Here is a 19,619-nt window from a genome sequence, read left to right as displayed (position 1 = left end):
AATTTTATTTTATCTATCAATAGACTAATGTGATCTTGATTCAAGAATGCCAATCCTAGGAAGTCACACTGAGAATAGCCATGTTACTGGGTGCAGTTTCTTCACTAAGGAAGATCTGGGATGCACTATAAGGGCTACAGCAGGAGTCTGCACACTTCAGGAATTTAAATGCAAGGTTAGTGGCAGTAATTAACGTGCACGATTCACTGTTCACGTGCAGCCGAGGGTATTCATTAACCAGTTCATCGTGAAGTTCTAAAACATCTGCGTTCAGTTGAATTGAGGACAGGCACTTGCAGCTTTAAGTTGTTCTCCATTTTGCATAAACAGTATGTATGTATTTCCTACCAAGACAGAGGAGCAAAACAGCTGCACCAGAGGTAGCCGGTTTTCAGAAGGTAACGTTTACAAGAGGTGCCAATTATCGATTTGCACCTGGAAATGGTCATTGGGTAGCACATTTCAAGCGTGTTCACCGTCACATAAAAAAGACAGCAGCAAAAACAAAGAACAAAAAGATGAAAAAGACAAATAAATTGAAATGAGCTATGACGGCAGTATCAAAATATATAAGATGTCTTTTTATTCCATTGATGTCTGCTGCACCAAATCTAAACCACGTTCAAAACAAAACAGAATCAATTTACAGCCTAAAACATTAAACAAATGCTTCTAAGGTCTACAGACATTTTTTCCAATGCTATGTAATATTTAAGCTCACATCACAATGGCATTTTAGAGAAATAAATTGAGAATTCTTTTATCATAGAGTGCAACAGTACAAATGTGCAAGACTGAATCAGAATTTAGTGAATGTACTCAAATGTTTTGTGCTTGAGTAAGGGGACTGACAGCTGATTAGAGTCTAAGCTTAATTAAACATATTAATTAATTGACCTATACTGTATCAGCATCTGACACATTTTGCCACTTGTTACAGACATTTAATTTTGTTGATATTTCAATTATGTCCCAAAATGAACTTGCATGTTACTAATTCTGATACAGTATTCGGGGAGTGCCTTCTCGCTGAGCTGATAAGAGTGCATCTTAGTATAAACTGAACCTAGCCCATATTTTCAGGTGAGAACAAGTTGAATTTTTTTGAAGTATTCACCTTACAGTGATTATTGCTATAACAGTGTTCCATAAATATATTTGGCTTAACTAAACAACTTATCAACCTGATTCAAAGCTAGGACCATAATAGATTGCAAGTTCATTACAACACTGCAGAGGTCTAAAGATACAGATGAAGCTATTACTCAGTACGTGTATTGCAAAGTTCTACGCCAAAGAGGTAAAAGGAGAAGAAAATGGTGCTTAAACCAGTGGAATTTTCCCATACTCTTTAACATTTGGCAACAAGGGTAGTTTGAAGGTTTATCTTTTTTTTGGTGGCTGTTATTGATGCGGTTGAACCCTAAATCATTAAGATCATCACAGACCATGACTTTGGCTTCAAAGATGCACCCTAATTGAGTAATTTCAAAGTTCAGATTAGATTTCTGCCTCAGAACACCAGAATGGACAATCAAAATGGAAATCAATCTTTAAGCATACGTAACATGTAATGTACAAGATAGCAAGATGTAGAACATGCTGAATATTTTGGCTCATTCCAAGGTTGCTTCTGGAGAAGCTTAATAGCACATCACCCTTTCCTCTCTAGAAACTGAGTTTAGTCTAACTGAGATTAGTAGGATAAACCACGTCTCTTCTGCCTACAATCATTTGGGCATTCACTATCTAGTTCTGAGTCAGAATAGCTCTGCAGTGCAAAGCTATACACAATTTGGCACTAAACAGGTTTAATCATTCAGAGACTCCTTATAATCTTGACTGTGGACCAGGAGTTGCTCATTTAACAATGCACCATTGTCCACTTACAGCTCTTATAGGCACATGCACTTACATTGAACCATTGTCAGTGAATTAAAGCCCCTAATTAAGACAAACATAATTTAGGAAATTAGTCAGCCACACTTGGAAATACACACCGAGTACAAACTCCCTACAATTTGGCACGGAACTGACTTCCTTACTGAAAAGCTGGCATGAGGGTGACAAGTATGCAAAGTGAAAAGAAAATCAGCCTGGCATATTAGAAGGTCCTCTTCTGAAGTTGGCTTAAGGCACATTCTTTGGGCAGTGTAATTTATGACAGTGATAAAGTTGACCTAAAGGTGTATGATACTGACATCACATGCTGGAGAGTGGAAAAGTGGATAAGCATTTGTTTCCCCAGTTCTATAATCCTTCATTTTGGCAGAAAGTTTCAAACACCAAACAAAAATCTATCAATATCATTTCACATGTGCCACCTATTAACACAAGATGACTCATGTTTTATTAGTTTCGATTTATATTAAGATAATCAGGGAATCAGGTGCTGAGAGTTCTGAAGCACCTTATTTTTTAGTTCTGTCACTCAAATACAAACTAGCCACAAAGCAATCCAGTATGTTACTTAGAATAATTTTCAATTATACCATCTTCCTGACAAATACTTCTAATGGAACCTGACAGTCAAATTAGAGACTATCAACAATTTGCACACCCCTTTAACATTCTTGAGGATTGTAAGGAAGTGAGGGATGAAGTTAATTCTATGAATCCTGGACATTAGGTTAACATTAACCCTATCATGGCAACAGTTTTGAGCAGAAGCCCAGAACAGCACTGGGGAGATACTGTCAGATGTTTGAGAAAAATTGTTAAAAGTTAAATAAGTTTAGTTGGGTCAATAGCTAAAGCCAACTCTACCAACATGTCTATACCCGTGCATCTCTGAAGGTCAAAGTAGCCTGGTAGAAGATTCAGTCATTCCTTATTATATCAAACTGGTAACTCTGCAATTATAAACTTATTCTTTCATCACGCCTGAAATTGTCTTAATGATCACCTTGCCTTCGTGACCACTTGATGACAGTCCCAGTAATATAGTAATGATTCCTATTTGAAGGACCAGCTGTTGTGTAGAATGCCTAAAGTCAGGACAGAAGTCTTCTTTCAAGGCAGAACTAGTTGCTACATGTTCTAAGAAGTGAGATGTGAGAAAAGATCTCAAAGAGAGCATTTAACCTATATTTTAATGTAGAAAAAAAAAATGACCTGAACAAATCCCCTTTGAGATTTCCACCTTTGCAGGGATAATGCACAGATTTTGTTTAATCTGATGTAACACAGAATTTTCAAACATTCTATCAAAAAAAAACCAAATTATAGCATCAACCTAAATAGCTTGTCTCATATTTCCAATGTGGTTTTAGAATAAAACTTTCAAATGAAAAATCTCAACCAAACACAATATAGAACAAAGAGAATGATTCAGATAAAAAATAAGCACCTTTTATGTGTGTAGACTGACTTTTCCCCAACTTTCTTTCATGTGATATTTATAACTCAAGTTAAATATCGAAAGGGCTTCTTCAGTTATCAGTCAAAAGTGGCTGGTTGGAAATGTTTGACATCTTGAAAACAAATAGTTAAAAGTCTTTTTACGTAATTAATAGAAATATCAATGCATTTTGAATAGAAAGCCCTTTGTTTGCAAGCAACAACTTAAAAAACAGGCAGTGACTCTTCTGATCTGTGTGTGTGTGCTGACATTGTACATGTTGGTGAAGATTTCCTAAAGGAACAGATTTGATTTTGCTTAAAACAATCAATAGACTGAATTCTCCTGAACACATTTACGATGTCACAATACACAGTGGCCACAATAACTCTTACCACGAAGGCAGTTTGACCAGATAAAGCTTCTACAAATTTAAAAAATCCTTAATTTGCTAAAATGTAATCTATGTCAGTACTACAAAACACGTGCCAAAATGTACAGAATAGATGCCTCCAACTCTTGATGTATACAGTACAAACTTGGTATTTTTAACCATTTCGAAGCTGAACCACTTAACATTTATCAATCTTCCACAATTTCCTGCCCAAAAACATTATAATTCATTTTGCTTTGAAAATAAATTGACCTCAGCTTAGAATTGTTAAATACTCTTTTTCAAAAATATTCTTTGGTAGTGGCAATTTAACTTAAACAGTGTTATTGGAGTCCCATTGTTCCATAATTGTTTTACAGAATGTGTAAAAGACTAGCCTAATACAAGAAATCACTACTGTGCTGGCTCAAGAACCAAAAATGTGCCTAGGTAATTTGCTGTAATCTTAAAGCTCTATTTAATCTAGATTTACATATCTCGGCCATTAACAAAGACTAGTAAGAACTTACTTTGGAAAAGAAAATATGTAGCAGTTTCACCAAAATACAAATTAAACTGTATGTCATTTAAAAAATAATTCTCAGCACATTTTTTTGTTCGGGATGACATGCAGGGTTTCTGTAAATTAAAAAAAATGCTTTCTCATCACTTCCTATAAAGATGAAATGTATATTTACGTTTGAAGAAACGGTCCTCCCTCATTCCCCAAAATCTGGTGCAGTCTGATGACTGCCACCATTTTGTAATGTAGGCACTAAACATTTTGTTTCCTTTTTGTTTTAACACTGATCATTTCTTTTTTGCAAAAAGACTAAATCTTTTTTCCTTGTCCTTTTTGCCAGGACTTGTTTCTGGAGCGATCACAGACGGGAGAGGTAGGGTATGTGCCTTGACTTCACCATGTCTTGTACTCTGCGGCTTGTCCTGTTCTGCTATTGCTGCGTTGAGATTGCGGATCCAGTTATGCAACTCTTCCTGTAAGAGGAAAAGGGAAGTCCATCAAAACAGAACCACCAGATTGCCCACACCAAGAAAGATGACAAAGGATTTAGTTCCATCTGTACCACTACATCGTCAGCTACAATAATTGGCATTGAATTCAGCTAAAGTAATTCTTTATGCCAATGTTGTGACCAAAAACTGGCTGTGCATCTCATAACAGTAAAAGACATTGATTTGATTCGTGGTCATTTGCAAAATATTTGGCACAAATTGTTTCAAGTCAAATTTGACACATTGGACAGTGGAGTCAGAGTTGTTACAGAGGGAGGTCACTTGACCCTTTATGTCTGTGTCAGCTCTCTGCATGAGCCAATCACCCAGTGCCATTCTTTTGCTTTCTCCGCCTAAATTCTGCAGATTTGTCCTCTTCAAATATCACCTGATTTCCTCCTGAATGCGTCGATTGAACCTGCCTCCACCACACTTCCAAGTTGGTGCATTCCGGATCCTAACCACTCATTGCATGAAAACGTTTTTCCTCATGTCACCTTTGCTTCTCTTGCTGATTATTTTAAACATGTGCCCTATCGTTCTTGATCTTTCTCAATTTGCAACTATTTTTCCCAACACACGAGACTGGCATGGTCCGGAGAAGTGAGTTGCAGGGTCATGAATAACATTACTTCCTTGATATGCTGTTGGGAGAAGATAGCAGACTAAGGCCAGTTATTAAGTCCACAGGAAATTTGAGCTCTCTGAAATGAACTATTTACATCCCTTAGAAGTCAGTTTAGAAGACAATTTGGCCTCAATCAGGGAACTATAGTGTTCCATTTGCATTAGGAAGTCTACATAACACATGACCTCAGCCAATTCTGACCCCCTGATGACAAGGCACAGATCTGCATGTTGGGAACTATGGACACAAATGCAATATAGAGGAGTTTGCAAATACCGTGTCAGAGTGCTGTGTCTGGTAAACAATTAGATGCTTAATCTTTCTCGAACAAGTTGTCCTTTGCCTTCTTTAAGCTCTCAGTCGGGGACACTAATTTAACATTTGAATTCTCCACACACATCCTCCAGTATTGTAAATTAAGTAATAATGTTTGAGGCATTGGTTTGGCTCCATCTGTACCTAATCGGAGCTGTCAAAAGTGTGTGAAAACTTAGATGCAGTGGTGATACGAGACATGAGCAGGAACAGATTGCGGGTTGCTAGTTGTGATTCTCAATGTAGTGAAGGTAAGAGAACACGAATGAGCCCGTTGCTTTATTTACAGGCCTTGGGGGGAGTCTTCTTCATTCAGGAAAGGATAAGGGCCTCATATACCATGCTGAAGGCTGGCAGCTAGGAAACATGACTGAAGGTGAGCGAAGGACAAGAAAAATGCAGTGTCTTCCAACCATCTATGTTGTGAAATCTCTCACTTGGAAAAAGTACTCCATGCTCAAGCTTCTCAATGACCACAGATATTTTTCTTCATTGTAACTGATCAAAGCCTTCCAAGCCTGTCAATTTCACCAAGGAAGCTACTCCCCCTTGTGCCCTCCCCACAGTGACCTTGCCATGACCCAGACATGGTGTGCTGCTCGGAAAGAAGGAATTCATAGTTAAGAAGGTTTTTAGTTGCCTTTCTATTTATCTCAATTGATTTCCAACCAGATTCCCACTGGGTCCTTGTAGAACGGAAACCTACATCAAGAGAAAGCCTTTTGTCAATGGCAATGGAGAAGACTGGGATAACTGTGGGAGGCACGGTGGCACAGTGGTTAGCACTGCTGCCTCACAGTGCCAGAGACCCGGGTTCAGTTCCTGCCTCAGGCGACTAACTGTCTGTGTAGAGTTTGCACATTCTCCCTGTGTCTGCGTGGGTTTCCTCCGGGTGCTCCGGTTTCCTGCCACAGTCCAAAAATGTTCCAATTAGGTGAATTGGTCAAGCTAAATTGCCCGTAGTATTAGGTGAAGGGGTTAATGTAGGTGAGTGGGTTGCACTTCGGCGGGTCGGTGTGGACTTGTTGGGCTGAAGGGCCTGTTTCCACACTGTATCTAATCTAATCTAACATTGGGATCTCAGTCAGATATCAGTTTCCAGGCCTTTCCCATTAACCACGCACCTGGCTGGGAAGGTTCATCCCATGCTTTCTTCCTTAACATTGAGCAAATATCCATACAATTGTGTAAACATCATACACAACATTTGAAATCAGGTGTTTTCCTTAGCATGGGAGTTTAGTCACACAAAATAAGCCAATTAACCATTTAAGCCTTTTCCACCATTCAATGAGATCATGCCTGATATGTAACCTTTGATTCAGTGTGTTTTGCCCCGTACACTTTGATACCCTCAGCTGATGAAAACCTGCCAATCTTGCTTTTATAATTAACCAAGAATACGTCATCAAGTGTTGCTTGCAGAAGAGAACGCTAAACTCCAAGCACTCTTTGTCTTTGGCAGTGTTTTTTTCATTTGTGAAAGACGTGACTCCAGTTTTTTAGATGATGCCTCATTGTCTCAGACATCCCGACCATGGAAACAGCTTGTCACTATTTACACTTTTACTGCCCCTTCATATCTTGAAAATGTTGATCAAATCCTTTATCTTTGAAATTCTAGGGAAATTAAAACTTATTTGTTTAATATCATCATTACACGAATAAAGCTATACAATAAAGTATCCTTACACCTCTTCTAATTCTCAGTCCCATTATTAACCAAATATTTATAAAGTATTATTTTGCTTAAATTTTTGGGCAGCTAATTGCACCTCCTAATGCAATGGGCTGAATTTTCTTATCTCCTGAATTGATATTTAAATATTATTTATGTCTTTTGTGACTGTTGAATGATCACAATACAGAAGAGCTGCTTTGTTTCGGATATTGTTCATATAGGCTCATTTGAACCATCCCCCAGTGAATCCAGACTCAGAGTCATGGCCATCTCTGTGACTGCTGCACTAATAGTTGCGACAAAAATCATCTGGAAACCCAGGAGCAAAGTCAATGTCCATTAGATGTGCAGTGGCCTCCTAATGTGGAGCTTCCAGTCATTGGTGCCCTCATGAGATGAAAGATGAGAGATGGGCAGTGGTGCTCTACTCACTTTAGATATGGTGGTCAAAATACCATGCTATGATGCCCAGTGTGTCTGCAATGCAACTTTCTTCTGCTGGGGCAACCGAAACCCATAAGATGTCTCCTCCACATCCAATGTCCAAACAGATTTGAAGTTGAATTTGAGTTTGATTTATTGTTGTCACATGTACCGAGATACAGTGAAAAGTGTTGTTTTGCATGCTATATCATACAATGATGGTATCATACAAAGTGCACCAAGGTAGCAGAACAGAGTGCAGAATAGAGTGTAACAGCTGCAGAGAAGGTGCAGAGAGATCAACATTAACATTTGAGAGTTCTGTTCAAAGGTTTGATAACAACGGGGAAGAAGGACAATTCCTAGCTCATAAGAGTTTGGGAGTTGGCCATTCAGCCCATTAAGTCCACATCTTCTGAAGAGCATCTCATCCAGACCCACACCCCCCACTACACTATCCCTGCATTTCCCATGGCTAATCCACCTACCCTACATATAACTAGGCACTATGGGCAATTTAGCATGGCCAATCCACCTAATCTGCACATCATCAGATTTTGGAAGGAAATAGGAGCAGCTGGAGGAAGACCACAAATATGGAAATCATTTGCAAACACTGCACAGGCAGTCGTCCAAGTCGGGATTTGAACTTGGGTCCCTGGCGCTGTGAGTCAGCAGTGCTAACCACTGAGCCACCACGTTGCCTCAGCTGGCAGCAATTGACCTGGCGTAAACTGGGTTTTAAGTATGGAGCTGGTGGTGAAATCCCAGAAGCTCTTTGCCATGATGAGTATTTCCACCGTTAGTAAGTGCAAGATAGTGTGGGAGCAGGACCTGAGAGGTATGGTGCATATGTAATGAGGTGAACAGTGTAAAATTGCCTGAGATAACTCACTACAGTGCACAGAAGGAAATTCTCCACAAAACTCCTCAAAATCGGCACTTTAGTAAATCTTGGGTAAGTTCAGCTCCATGAGTTAAACAAATAACGTAAAACACCACAGGAGTCTGAGAACTGATTTTTCTAGTCTTATTGTTTATCAACGAGGAAGAATGACCTGGGAATACAAAAATTAACCAACCTTGTTCTTTCTGAAAATAGGAACCAGCAAAATATTTCAAAGACCACTAGGTCGGCAATGACATTGTATCAATCTTTACTGTGTCATCCAGTCATCAAGTCATAGAGACCCAATTGACAGGAGATGTCCCATGGTGTCTTTTTAAGGGAGACCTGGAAAACCTCTGACCATTACACCAATAATTCTAACTGGCAAGTAAAAATTACAGACAATTCGTGGCAGTTTCATTCCAAATTTAATTCAGAGCAAATCAGCTAAATGCACTAGCACATTCCAAACCTGTAACTTCTACTGACTAGATGGATGAAGACAGTAGGCAGATAGAATGTGACACACTCTAACCCTAACCCTCACATGCCACACACTGCACTGATTGTGACATTTTTACCCTTTCCTTTATTTACACTGTATCAATATGGTGATAAATTACTATCTCCTTAATTACTATCTCCTTAAGAGTACCTACACTTCTCTGAATGTAATTGAAGAAAATGGTTCACCAGGACCTTCTTAAAAGCAATTACAAGTAGGCCCAAAATGTAGTTCTTGCCAATGATATGCACATCCCATTACCAAATAAAAAGCACAAATGGACATTCATTAACAACAGCCCTTTACTATGCAACTTCCTATACTAATCTATACATACAGTACTAAGATATAAGCTTACTAGAATGTAAATATTTCTTCAGTGGCAATAGTTTGTACTTGGAATTCAATTTGAAGAGGTGACGGTGGACGTATAAGGTGACAAACATTTTGCTTGACACATTGGCAAGTAATTCTGTATAATCTAACTTAAAGGAATATAATGAGAACTGAAATCATTGCAGGCAATAATAATGAAGGGAAACCATTATTATTCACTAACTGTACCTATCTGAAATTACATCAATTATTGACTGATAATAATTAGTGTTGCATATCAGATACAAAATGGGACTCAGAAAATTCGAAAAGTGCAGTATAACACAAATTTATTCTATTCTATATAAACAAATGAAAACTAGGTTGCAAGTCAACATTCCATTTCAAATTTTTTTGTTAACAATGTTCTTAAACATTTTTGCCATAGCTCTGCCTCTTTTCCCACCATTGTTGTCACCTTTTGCTGTCTTTATAATGCATTTTAGTCGAGTAAGGACATAAGACCATTCAATCCTTTGAGCCTGTTTCACCATTTAATAAAATTTGTTTTTAATTCTTTCATGGGATGCTGGCTTTGCTAACCAAGCCAACATTATTATCCATCTCTAGTTGCTTATCTTCTAGCACACTGCATCTTCCCACACTCTCCCTGTACTCATAATTCCCTCAGTACCCAAACATAGTCACAGGTTTGAATGCATTCAGTGAATGAGCAAACACAGTTCTCTGGGATGGAGGATGCCAAGGATCCACACTCATTTGAATGAAGAACTCTCTCATTTTGGTCCCGCACGGCTAAATCCCTTTTCACAGACTGTGGCCCCACAAGCAGGGGTAACATCTTTCCTGTGTCTATCAGTTAAGCCCTTTAAGAATTGTATATGTTGCATGGAGCTCACTACACATTCTACTGAATTCTATAGAATGTAGACCTAGTCTACTCAACCTATCCTTATTGGGTAATACTTCTTGGGTTGCATAGATTATTTATTAACTGAATTATGTTTGCTTTGAACTTGAGTTGTAGGAAATGGTTAAAAAAATGAGCTTGAACTTGTACAAAATTACCCTGACTGTGTACATTAGGCTTAGTCATGTATTAAAATTCACAGTGATTTATTTTGGTGTCACTATTACAAAAGGGACATTAGATTTGAATAGAATACATGAGTGTTCAGATGACTTACCTCATCCTTATCATGGAACAGGTACTCAGAGCCATTGTTCAATCTGAAATGGAAGATCAAATGCAATACATTTAGATTGAGAGTTCCCACACATGACAGCATCAATCATAGCCTAACAACACGTTGGAGAATTATATAATTGTATTTGTAGCTCCTACTGATAACGAAGGGGTTACAGTAGTAACACAGTCTGGAGTCAAATAATTCTCATGAATGACCAGTCACAGTTTACCCCTGTCGTCTGAATTCCTCAACTGCTTTAAAGCTTTGTAAATGCATTCTATGAACGTACTGTTCTATTTATAAAATAAAGGTATGGATTACTGGCACCAGTTGTGTTCTCCTGGAAAATATTAGTGGTCTCAGGAGAAAAAAGGATGACAGCTAAACAAACACAGAACAGGAAAACCAAAATATTGCCGCCTGCAATATTTCACAGGTAGTTGGGCACAAAATGGCTGACAAACTGGCTGCTGAAGCTGGCGCTATTTTGCCCAGAGACTTCAGGAGTTCCAAATAATAAAAAGGCAACAGAACTACAGAATCATGGATCATCAGTTGTGAGCAATTCCCTGTCAGTTGACTGCCGAAGTGCTTCAGAAATCTGCCAAAAATGTATTGATAAGTCCCACGGAGAAATTTAGGAAATCAATAAGGCCTGGAAAGTAATTAAGAAAATAAAATGTGATATGGGTTGTTGCAATCCCAGTGCTGCTCAAAATGGAAACTGAGTGAAATGAGTACCCTTGCCAACAGTTTGATGACACTGAAGCTAATGTTCAGCACCAAAAATAAATTCTTGTCTCCAGACATCTCTCATTTACTTTGTCATATTTTCTTTAATTGTTAAAATGTTGTTGATGCATTGCCCTTTTCTGACCTTGTTTCATGCTGCAGTTGTATGTCAAGAGAATATCATGACACAGCCACAGAAATCTTAGCTATCCCTCTACACCATATCAGCAACATCAAATCTACTCACCGCAGCTTAAACACGTGCTTTTTCTTCTTGTAATCAGCAGCAACTTCACATGAAGCACCTTTCAGATTCAAAGGGTCAGCTCCATGGTATGTAACGCCAGCACTAAAATTCTTTGAATCCTTATAGAAGTAGAGTTCACCACTCTTCAGGGCACAATATAAGGTAATCCAAGACCTAAGTGAAAAGGCAGCACATATTTGTACGCAGATGTGCAAACTTTCAAATTCAGTAGCATGGACTTCTTTGGCATTGTATGACAACAAGTTGTGACAATACATAAAATCCCAGGCTGTTTCCCAGCCATATTGAAAATTGATACTAATTCAGGATGGGACAGAATTAAGAAGTGAGTGAATCTTTGATCAAAAAGATAGGTATGGGGGAGATTTTAAGGGTAGGGAATGTCATGGAGCAATTTGTTATAGATGAGTCGGACCTTGAATCAAATGTATTGGAAAGTTATAAGAACAGGTCTGTAGGATCTATTTTGCCAAAAGATGGGGCAGAGATCTGGACTTATCGCAGTTTATGGAGTTTGAAGAAAGTGTGGCCAGCAAGATCTTGGGTAGCTTTAATCTGCAACCAATAGAGGCGCAACAGAATGTTTCAGTATCAGAAGGTGGAAGCAAGTAGATTTGATAGAATGGAAAATATAGAGGTTAAAGTTTAACTCAGATTCAAATAAAACCCAAAGGTGATGACTGTCAGTGTCAGAAAAAATGGAGGTCTTCGGATAGAATCAAGAAAAAGGGAATAATCTTTGTCGGGTGAATTGAAATGAAAAGGCTTTATCTTTCTAATGTTAAGCAAAAGGAAATTGCGACTCATACAGGATTTAATATCCACAGGAATTAGACAGCATGGAAATCAAGAGAAATGATGAAAAGGTCGAGCAGGCAATTTATTCACTAACTCAACAGGGAAACATTTATGTAACTTCAAAAAGAAAACAGGATGTTTTTGTGATTACAGGGAAGTTTGCTTGGAGAATGTAGCATTTTTTCCATTTCTGAGATTCCAGTCTTGAGTCTCTGCTCTCCTGGGTCAAACGCAGGAAAAATTCCTTTTAGTGCTGTCTGTACAATGGGGAAAGACTTCCTCAAAACATCATGAATTAGTTAATCCTCTTTGTGAAAAAAAACTTCCATGGTATGGTTGGCATATCTCACAGAAGAAATATTTCCTAAAAGGTTCAAACTAAACCTTTAATGCATGTATCAAATCAGCCATGACAGGAGCTTCTTTGAGATATTCATGTTGTAAATCAACTGCCATGTTGTGGACAGTATGAAATTGCACTGCATCAGAAAGAAAGGCTTGCATTTATATAGCACCTTTGACGTGGCTGCCAGAAAACTCAAAGTAATTAACAGCCTATGAGGAACTTTCGAAGTGCAGTCACTATTGTAATGTAGGAAATGCAGCAACTCAATTGAGCACAGTAAACTCCCACACACGTAGTAACAACTAGATCATTGGCATTTCTGATGTGGATTGAGAGCTAAATATGGACCAGAATGACTAGATAATTGCCACTCACTTCTTTGAGATAGCACCACCGGATTTTTTAAGTCTACCTAGGAGGGAAGTGTTAACAACTCATCAGAAAGACAACAAATGTCACAGAGGAGCACCCCCTCAGTCCTGTGGAGGGACCTGCCTTTCATGCACATTATTTGGAGGGGGTCTGAGAGGCAAGACTGCAGTCAACAGAGCCAAGGCTGAGGATGTTATTCACATTCAGATTCCACAAGTTTAAAAAAAATTCAGAGCCTTAGAGGTTCACCTGTTTGATGCTTTCTTATTAGGTCCTTCTAGTTCATGTTTACGTGCAAGGTATCCCTCGCATTGGGCAGGTTGTTCTTTCGGAGTTAAAATGGGAAGTGTGGATGAAACTCTGGGTTTCTCTAGTTCAAGCTCTGACAACACCAAGGGTGGAGGTTTGGAAGCTCTCTCACGAAGCTTCTCTTCAAACTCTGATTTATCTTCACTCTCCAATGTCTTTTCTTCTGGGCTGTCAGTACCATTTACCAAGGCAGACAAATCTTCTGAAGTGGTTATCTGAGGGAAGTTGGAGATAACATGAGACAATAAATTCATGAATGTTAAAAATAAAAAAAATCACCTGCAACTTGGATTGTGTTAGTTTTCCGAGCCATGCACCGTAACTATGAATGATATTAGATTTTTTCTGATGCTAGGCAATAAAAGATCTAAATCATTAGTTATCCCATCAAGAAAAGTCAATACATTTTCAATACACAGTTAACATGCAGCATGACTAAATTATAACTAAAATGCAGGGTACTAAAATGATGTGTGATATTTGTGTTAGCATGTTTGAAATATGTGAAAGTCCTTTGTCCAGTATTTTAACAGAGCTTATTTATTTTAAACAGGTTAATGCTTCCAGTAGAATTTTGAATTGGGCGTTGCCATACAAATACATGAATGTGTCCTGTGGCTATTCTAAGCAGGAAAATATCAGCCCACAAGCCCCTGAGATAAGTTGGCCTACAAAATAATCTATAAGCCGAACAATGTCTTGATTTTATAACACTCCACTTTATTTTTAGATCCATCGCCTTGCTCCTTCCCATCTCGAATCTCCTCCAGTGCCAAAACTGTGCAAGATATCTGCACTTATTGGTATCTGATGTCTTCAGCATCTTCAATTTTAATCGCACCAGCACTGGTGGCTGTGCCTTCAGTTACATCTTCAGTGCTAAGCTCTGGAATTCCCTCCCTATTCATTCCCAACTTACAACTCTGCTTTCTTTGTTGAGACATCCTTTAACCTAACTGATCTGCACCAATACCTTCTTATTTAGGACAATGTTGGAAATGTTTTGTTATATTAAAGGTACTACAGAAATATACATTGGTGTTGTAAAGTCTTCCACCACTTTTAATCTTCCCTGGTTCGTACGCTCTCTGCGGCTAGGACAGCTACTCATTCTCTGATTACTCTTGACAGGATCACATAGGTACAAAAAAAGCTTCCACATGTCAACACTTTAACCGCTGCAACTTGGAAACAGGGCTTGCCTTTATTTGGTACCTTACTGTAGCAACGCAGTAGAATCAAGACATCCATGGGGTACAATTGCTCTCTGTCTGGGGGTGGTAAGAACAGCAAATAATCAGGCAGGTTGGCTCTGGTAAAGTACTTAGCCTCTTTGTGGCACCTCAGACCTTAGGGCTGGATGAGTATGTCCATCGGAGACCTTCTCAAAACACATCAATGCAGGCCCTCAAGTGGTTAACTTGCCCAGTTATCTGTCATCCCAGAAGGCAAGAAAAGTGGCTGATTTCTTAACTAGGAAATCCGAGGGATTACCTGCTGAGTTGGGGCTGAGGGGAGAACTCCAATTGCCCAACTGGAGGCACAGATTGGGGGAGCAGGGGATAGCTGCTCAAGGGACCCTCTGCTCTTGCCCATTCACCCCACAAATCCTGCAGGTGGAGGGGGAGGTTGAAAATGAACCTCATGACCGAGACTGGTCAGCTGTAAAACTGAGTGGTCGGTCCTAAATCTGGCAGACTTTCTCATTGGTGGGTGCAGGGATTTGCTCACATCTGAAGGTGCCTGGCACCTCACCTAACCATCAAGAGGGGATCTGGAACTTTGTTCTTATGCTTGGTGGTGTCCAAACAATGTCTTTTATCAGACAGGCATGTGTCGTATCACACACTGCTATTAGTTTCATCACCAGTGTTATGCTGTGGCTTGCATAATAATGTCTGTTAATATTGTCAACAGCCAATCATTGAATGAATTGTCCACTGTGTCTCCAAAGAAATTGAAAATATTATTATGCCTGCACCTATTCTAAAATAATGAACTGTCACACAAACATGGGTATGGTTTATTTATTAGTGTCATTAACAGCAATCTGGAGGCTGTCTATTAGTTATGTTTATATACTGTGAAGACCATCAGTACTTCAGTTAATTGAATAGATGGTGCTGCAGATTCTTTCACTCTAGGAAGTATCAGTAAGAGTTAGGTAAATGGGTAAAATGTGCAGAGTCAGCTAACATACTCTCTGAGAGGCAGTTTATTCTGAATCGTTTACAGATTGTACAATAGAGCAGCTTGATTGCCTTTTAAAGCTTGAAGTGCTGAGTGCTCTGTGGACCTCACTGAAGGATGCATGTTTTGAAGATAATGCGACGGTGCGTATCTATAACTACTGTGCGTTACCAGACAGAGAAGTCATGGATATGTTTGTGAGGTCATCGGGCTGAAGATAGGAGCAGTCTTCCAGACTAAACCCGTTAACTAGCCTGCTAGATGTTGCTGGGTACAGTTTCATCTCTTCAAATAAAAATAATTAATCGAGTTACCAATTCTCTTGCTGTGATTGGGATGTTTGTGTGAGATAGAAAGCACAACAGGTAATAACTACAAGAGTGATTTTGCAATGTTAAATTATGTTAAATAATGAGAATTGAAATCAAACACTGTATCCTCTTCTTTGGGCTTCAAGTGGTTTAAGGCCCATTCTTGAGTGCTGGCTGGGGTGGGGGAAATGGTTGTGGTTTGTGACCTTTCCATTCCACTGTCGTTACAGCAGGCAGCACACAGTGTACTGGATCCTCATTTACCTCACCGGAGGCTCAGTGCAAGTGGGGTCTGCCTGAACACTCAGCAGGAAGCCATGCTCGGTGCACTGTCAGCAAGGGATGGAAGCAGCCGGCTCCTCTTAAAGACAGCCTGTCCTTAAAAGTGGAACTGCACCTCTGTTGTCGTCATCATGTGAGGCAAGCTGGCCACCAGTACGCGGGAGGGCATAGACTCCCTAGATTCACTGATGTGGAATTGATTGCCTACCAGGCCTGAACAAGGATTACTCATGAAACGTCGACTTCTCCACCTCCTGATGCTGCCTGGCTTGCTGTGCTCTTCCAGCCTCCAGCTTGTCTACCTTGTCTACCCAGCATCTGCAGGGTTTTTTTGTCTCTAGCAGGTAAAGGCAGACAAGAGGACAGGCTACGTTTCGATGGGAGACCTTCAAGGACCATCTTCTAAAGAAACTGGCAGCAGGTAGCTGGGGAGGTCAGTACAAGGAGTCTGGTCCCAAGCAGTGTCACAGGAGTGTCATGATCTCATGCAAAGTCAGAGAATGAACCTTCCCATCATATTTTCTGACCATCACTCCATCGACCTCTCACTCTGTTCACTGCACCACAGCCCAGCATTCAGCCATCAGCACATCCTGGCCCCATCATCCAGATACTTCACCTCATCCTCATAGAACAGCCACTCCCACTGCCTGTGCCCACCTTCAGCAGCAGCAGCAGCAGACATATCACATCAATGCTGTGTCTCACTATCACTGACATTCTGCCTCTGGATAAGCTCACCCATAATAGAGGAACAAGGGTCTCCAGCATCTTCCAGGGTTGCCACACAAGATTGTTGGGACTATGCCACTGGAGTCCCTGAGATGATGGTATTATCCTATCCTCCAACTTCCAGCACACCCTCATCTTTCCATCTCCCCTATTGCGTAGCCCACAGATGGATTTCTTACCTTCTCCCCTTTGCTCCTTCCCTCACCCGAATTGTCCCCTGTCTGACTAGATGCCAGGAATCGCCTCCCGCTGAGTCAGGCTTATCCAGGGGGGAGGCAGAGCTGGAGCAAACTCAGTACCAAGAAGCATCATCACTGGATCTGCTAGTTGCAGTTACCGGATAACGGCACTGTGTGAATGTTAAAAGTTGGAAATGAGTATGAATCAGTCACTGGGCAGCGGTGGGCTGCAATCAAGTATTTGGGAAGATAGCTAACATTTCAACTCCCTGAAGGGAAACGTTTGGTACAGGAGTCTTTGATGAGGCTGTGTATGGCAGAAGGTGTACCCAAGAACATGGTGTGACTGGTTAGCCAGCCAGCCTCCTATCCGTACAGAGAAGGATATAGGAAGCCAGCTCTAACTTGGCAGAGGACATTGTGCCAGGATACCCCTCTCTTTGGCTTAGTTCCAATTCCTCAACACACTTCAAATGGAGATACAGTGTAACTATACACACTTCACTCGTTACAGCCTTTGTGCGAATATCCCTGGAATGATGACAAATCACAATATCACCATGCGCACTATAGAGTGCATCTAGGGACTTCTGAATCACTGAGGCTCATTTGCAAGTTGGGTGTCTCTGTCTTTAAAGAACACTGATGGTGGATCTCTTGTGAAGCTGTCTACACAGGCCATGGAAGTGACAAGCGAATACATTGAGTGAACCTTTTTGGTCTAGTCTTGTAAATCGCAAGCATGTATGTGCAGCAAGTATGCATGGAAGGAAAATGGCATGTTGACCTTCATTGTAAACAGGAGCAAGAATCACTTACTGTATCTGTACAAGGTCTCGGTGCGATCACCCCTGAAGTGATGTGCGCAGTTTTGGTCTCCTTACCTAAGGAGAGATATACTTGCCATTGGGCCATTGCAGTGAAGGCTCACCAGGCTGATTCCTGGCTGACAGGTTTGTTATAGGAGGAGAGATTGGAACAATTGGTCCTGTATTTACTGGAGTTTAGAAGGATGAAGGGATCTCACTGAAATTGAAAAACTTCTAACAGGGTTGAACAGACCTGATGCTGGGAGGACTTTCCTCTGGCTGGGGGGACCAGATTTATTAGGATGATACATGGATGAGGAAGTTCAGTTCTTTGAACAGGACTAGACAGGGGGTAGATACAGGAAAAATGTTCCTGATGGCAAGGGAGTCCAGAAACCAGGGGTCACAAGTTTAAGGATATGAGATAAACCATCCAGACTGAGAAGAGGAGAACTTACTTAACTCAGACAGTGATGAGCTCATGGAAATCCATACCATAGAAGATAGTTGAGGCCAAAATATCTAATGATTTCAAGAAGGAGTTGGGTAGCACTTGGGGCTAAAGGGATCAAAAGATATGGGGGGAAAGCGGGAGCAGGCTACTGAGCTGGACAATTGTCCATGATCATAATGAATGGTAGAGTGGGCTCAAAGGGCCGAATGGGCTACTCCTCCTCTTATTTTCTATGAGAGATTATGGAAGCTAGGATTGTTCTCCCTAAGGTATATAATGTCAAGGCAAGACCTAATAAGAGCAATAAATTTAGTCATGATTGTGAGAAAGCAAGCAAAGTGAAACTATTACCTTGGATGGAAGTCATGCGTTTGACAAACTAACTCGTGGAGAAATGAGGAGTAACCTTTTCATGCAAACGATTGTTTGATATTACATGAAAGGGTGGTGGAATCAGTTTCAATAGAAACTTCTAAAAACTGCACATGCACTTGAAGAAAATTACTTTGTAAGCTAATGGGTAAATGTTGATGTGTGAAACGAAAAGTGGACAGTTTAAATCTCTTTGCAAATAGTGTTAGTGTACTGGTTTTGTTACTGGACTAGCAATCCAGACCCCTTGATCAAGGTTCTGGGGATAATAGACTCAAAGCCTACGATGACAGATTGTGGAATTTAAAATTAATTTTTAAAAACTTCAGAATAAACAGTTAGTCTAATAGTGAACAGGTAACCACAACTGATTGTTGTAAAAACCCATCTGGTTCACTTATGCCCTTTCACAAAGGAAATCTGCCTCCCTTCCCTGATTCGGCCTACACAACAATTCGGGATGGTTAATAAATGCTGTTATAGCGAGTGAGGCCCAGATCCCATGAATGGATTTTAGGAAAAGATATTAGACAATAGACAATAGGTGCAGGAGTAGGCCATTCAGCCCTTCGAGCCTGCACCGCCATTCAATATAATCATGGCTGATCATTCCTAATCAGTATCCTGTTCCTGCCTTATCTCCATAACCCCTGATTCCACTATCTTTGAGAGCTCTATCCAACTCCTTCTTAAAAGAATCCAGAGAGTGGGCCTCCACTGCACTCTGGGGCAGAGCATTCCACACAGCCACCACTCACTGGGTGAAGAAGT

The 19,619-nt window shown here is 40.2% G+C and overlaps 1 protein-coding gene across 6 annotated transcripts in view; it reads right to left on the bottom strand.

Moving 5' to 3' along the window:
• Window positions 1-560: 560 nt before the first annotated feature.
• LOC122553773 (spectrin beta chain, non-erythrocytic 1-like) overlaps window positions 561-19,619 on the bottom strand; it is a 269,990-nt gene continuing 250,931 nt past the window's right edge. For all 6 annotated transcript variants that reach the window (XM_043698081.1, XM_043698083.1, XM_043698082.1 and 3 more), the window contains 4 exons: window positions 13,460-13,734; window positions 11,674-11,847; window positions 10,692-10,734; window positions 561-4,709 (listed from right to left, as the gene is read on the bottom strand). In XM_043698081.1, the coding sequence (XP_043554016.1) occupies window positions 4,524-4,709; window positions 10,692-10,734; window positions 11,674-11,847; window positions 13,460-13,734 (678 nt within the window). In that variant the 3' untranslated portion in view covers window positions 561-4,523. The remainder of the gene's footprint in view (window positions 4,710-10,691; window positions 10,735-11,673; window positions 11,848-13,459; window positions 13,735-19,619) is intronic.

The sequence above is a fragment of the Chiloscyllium plagiosum genome, chromosome 10 (genome assembly GCF_004010195.1).
Source record: "Chiloscyllium plagiosum isolate BGI_BamShark_2017 chromosome 10, ASM401019v2, whole genome shotgun sequence".
Taxonomy (NCBI): domain Eukaryota; kingdom Metazoa; phylum Chordata; class Chondrichthyes; order Orectolobiformes; family Hemiscylliidae; genus Chiloscyllium; species Chiloscyllium plagiosum.
The sequence above is the reverse complement of the archived record's forward strand: the minus strand, read 5'-3'. Positions and strand labels throughout refer to the sequence as shown.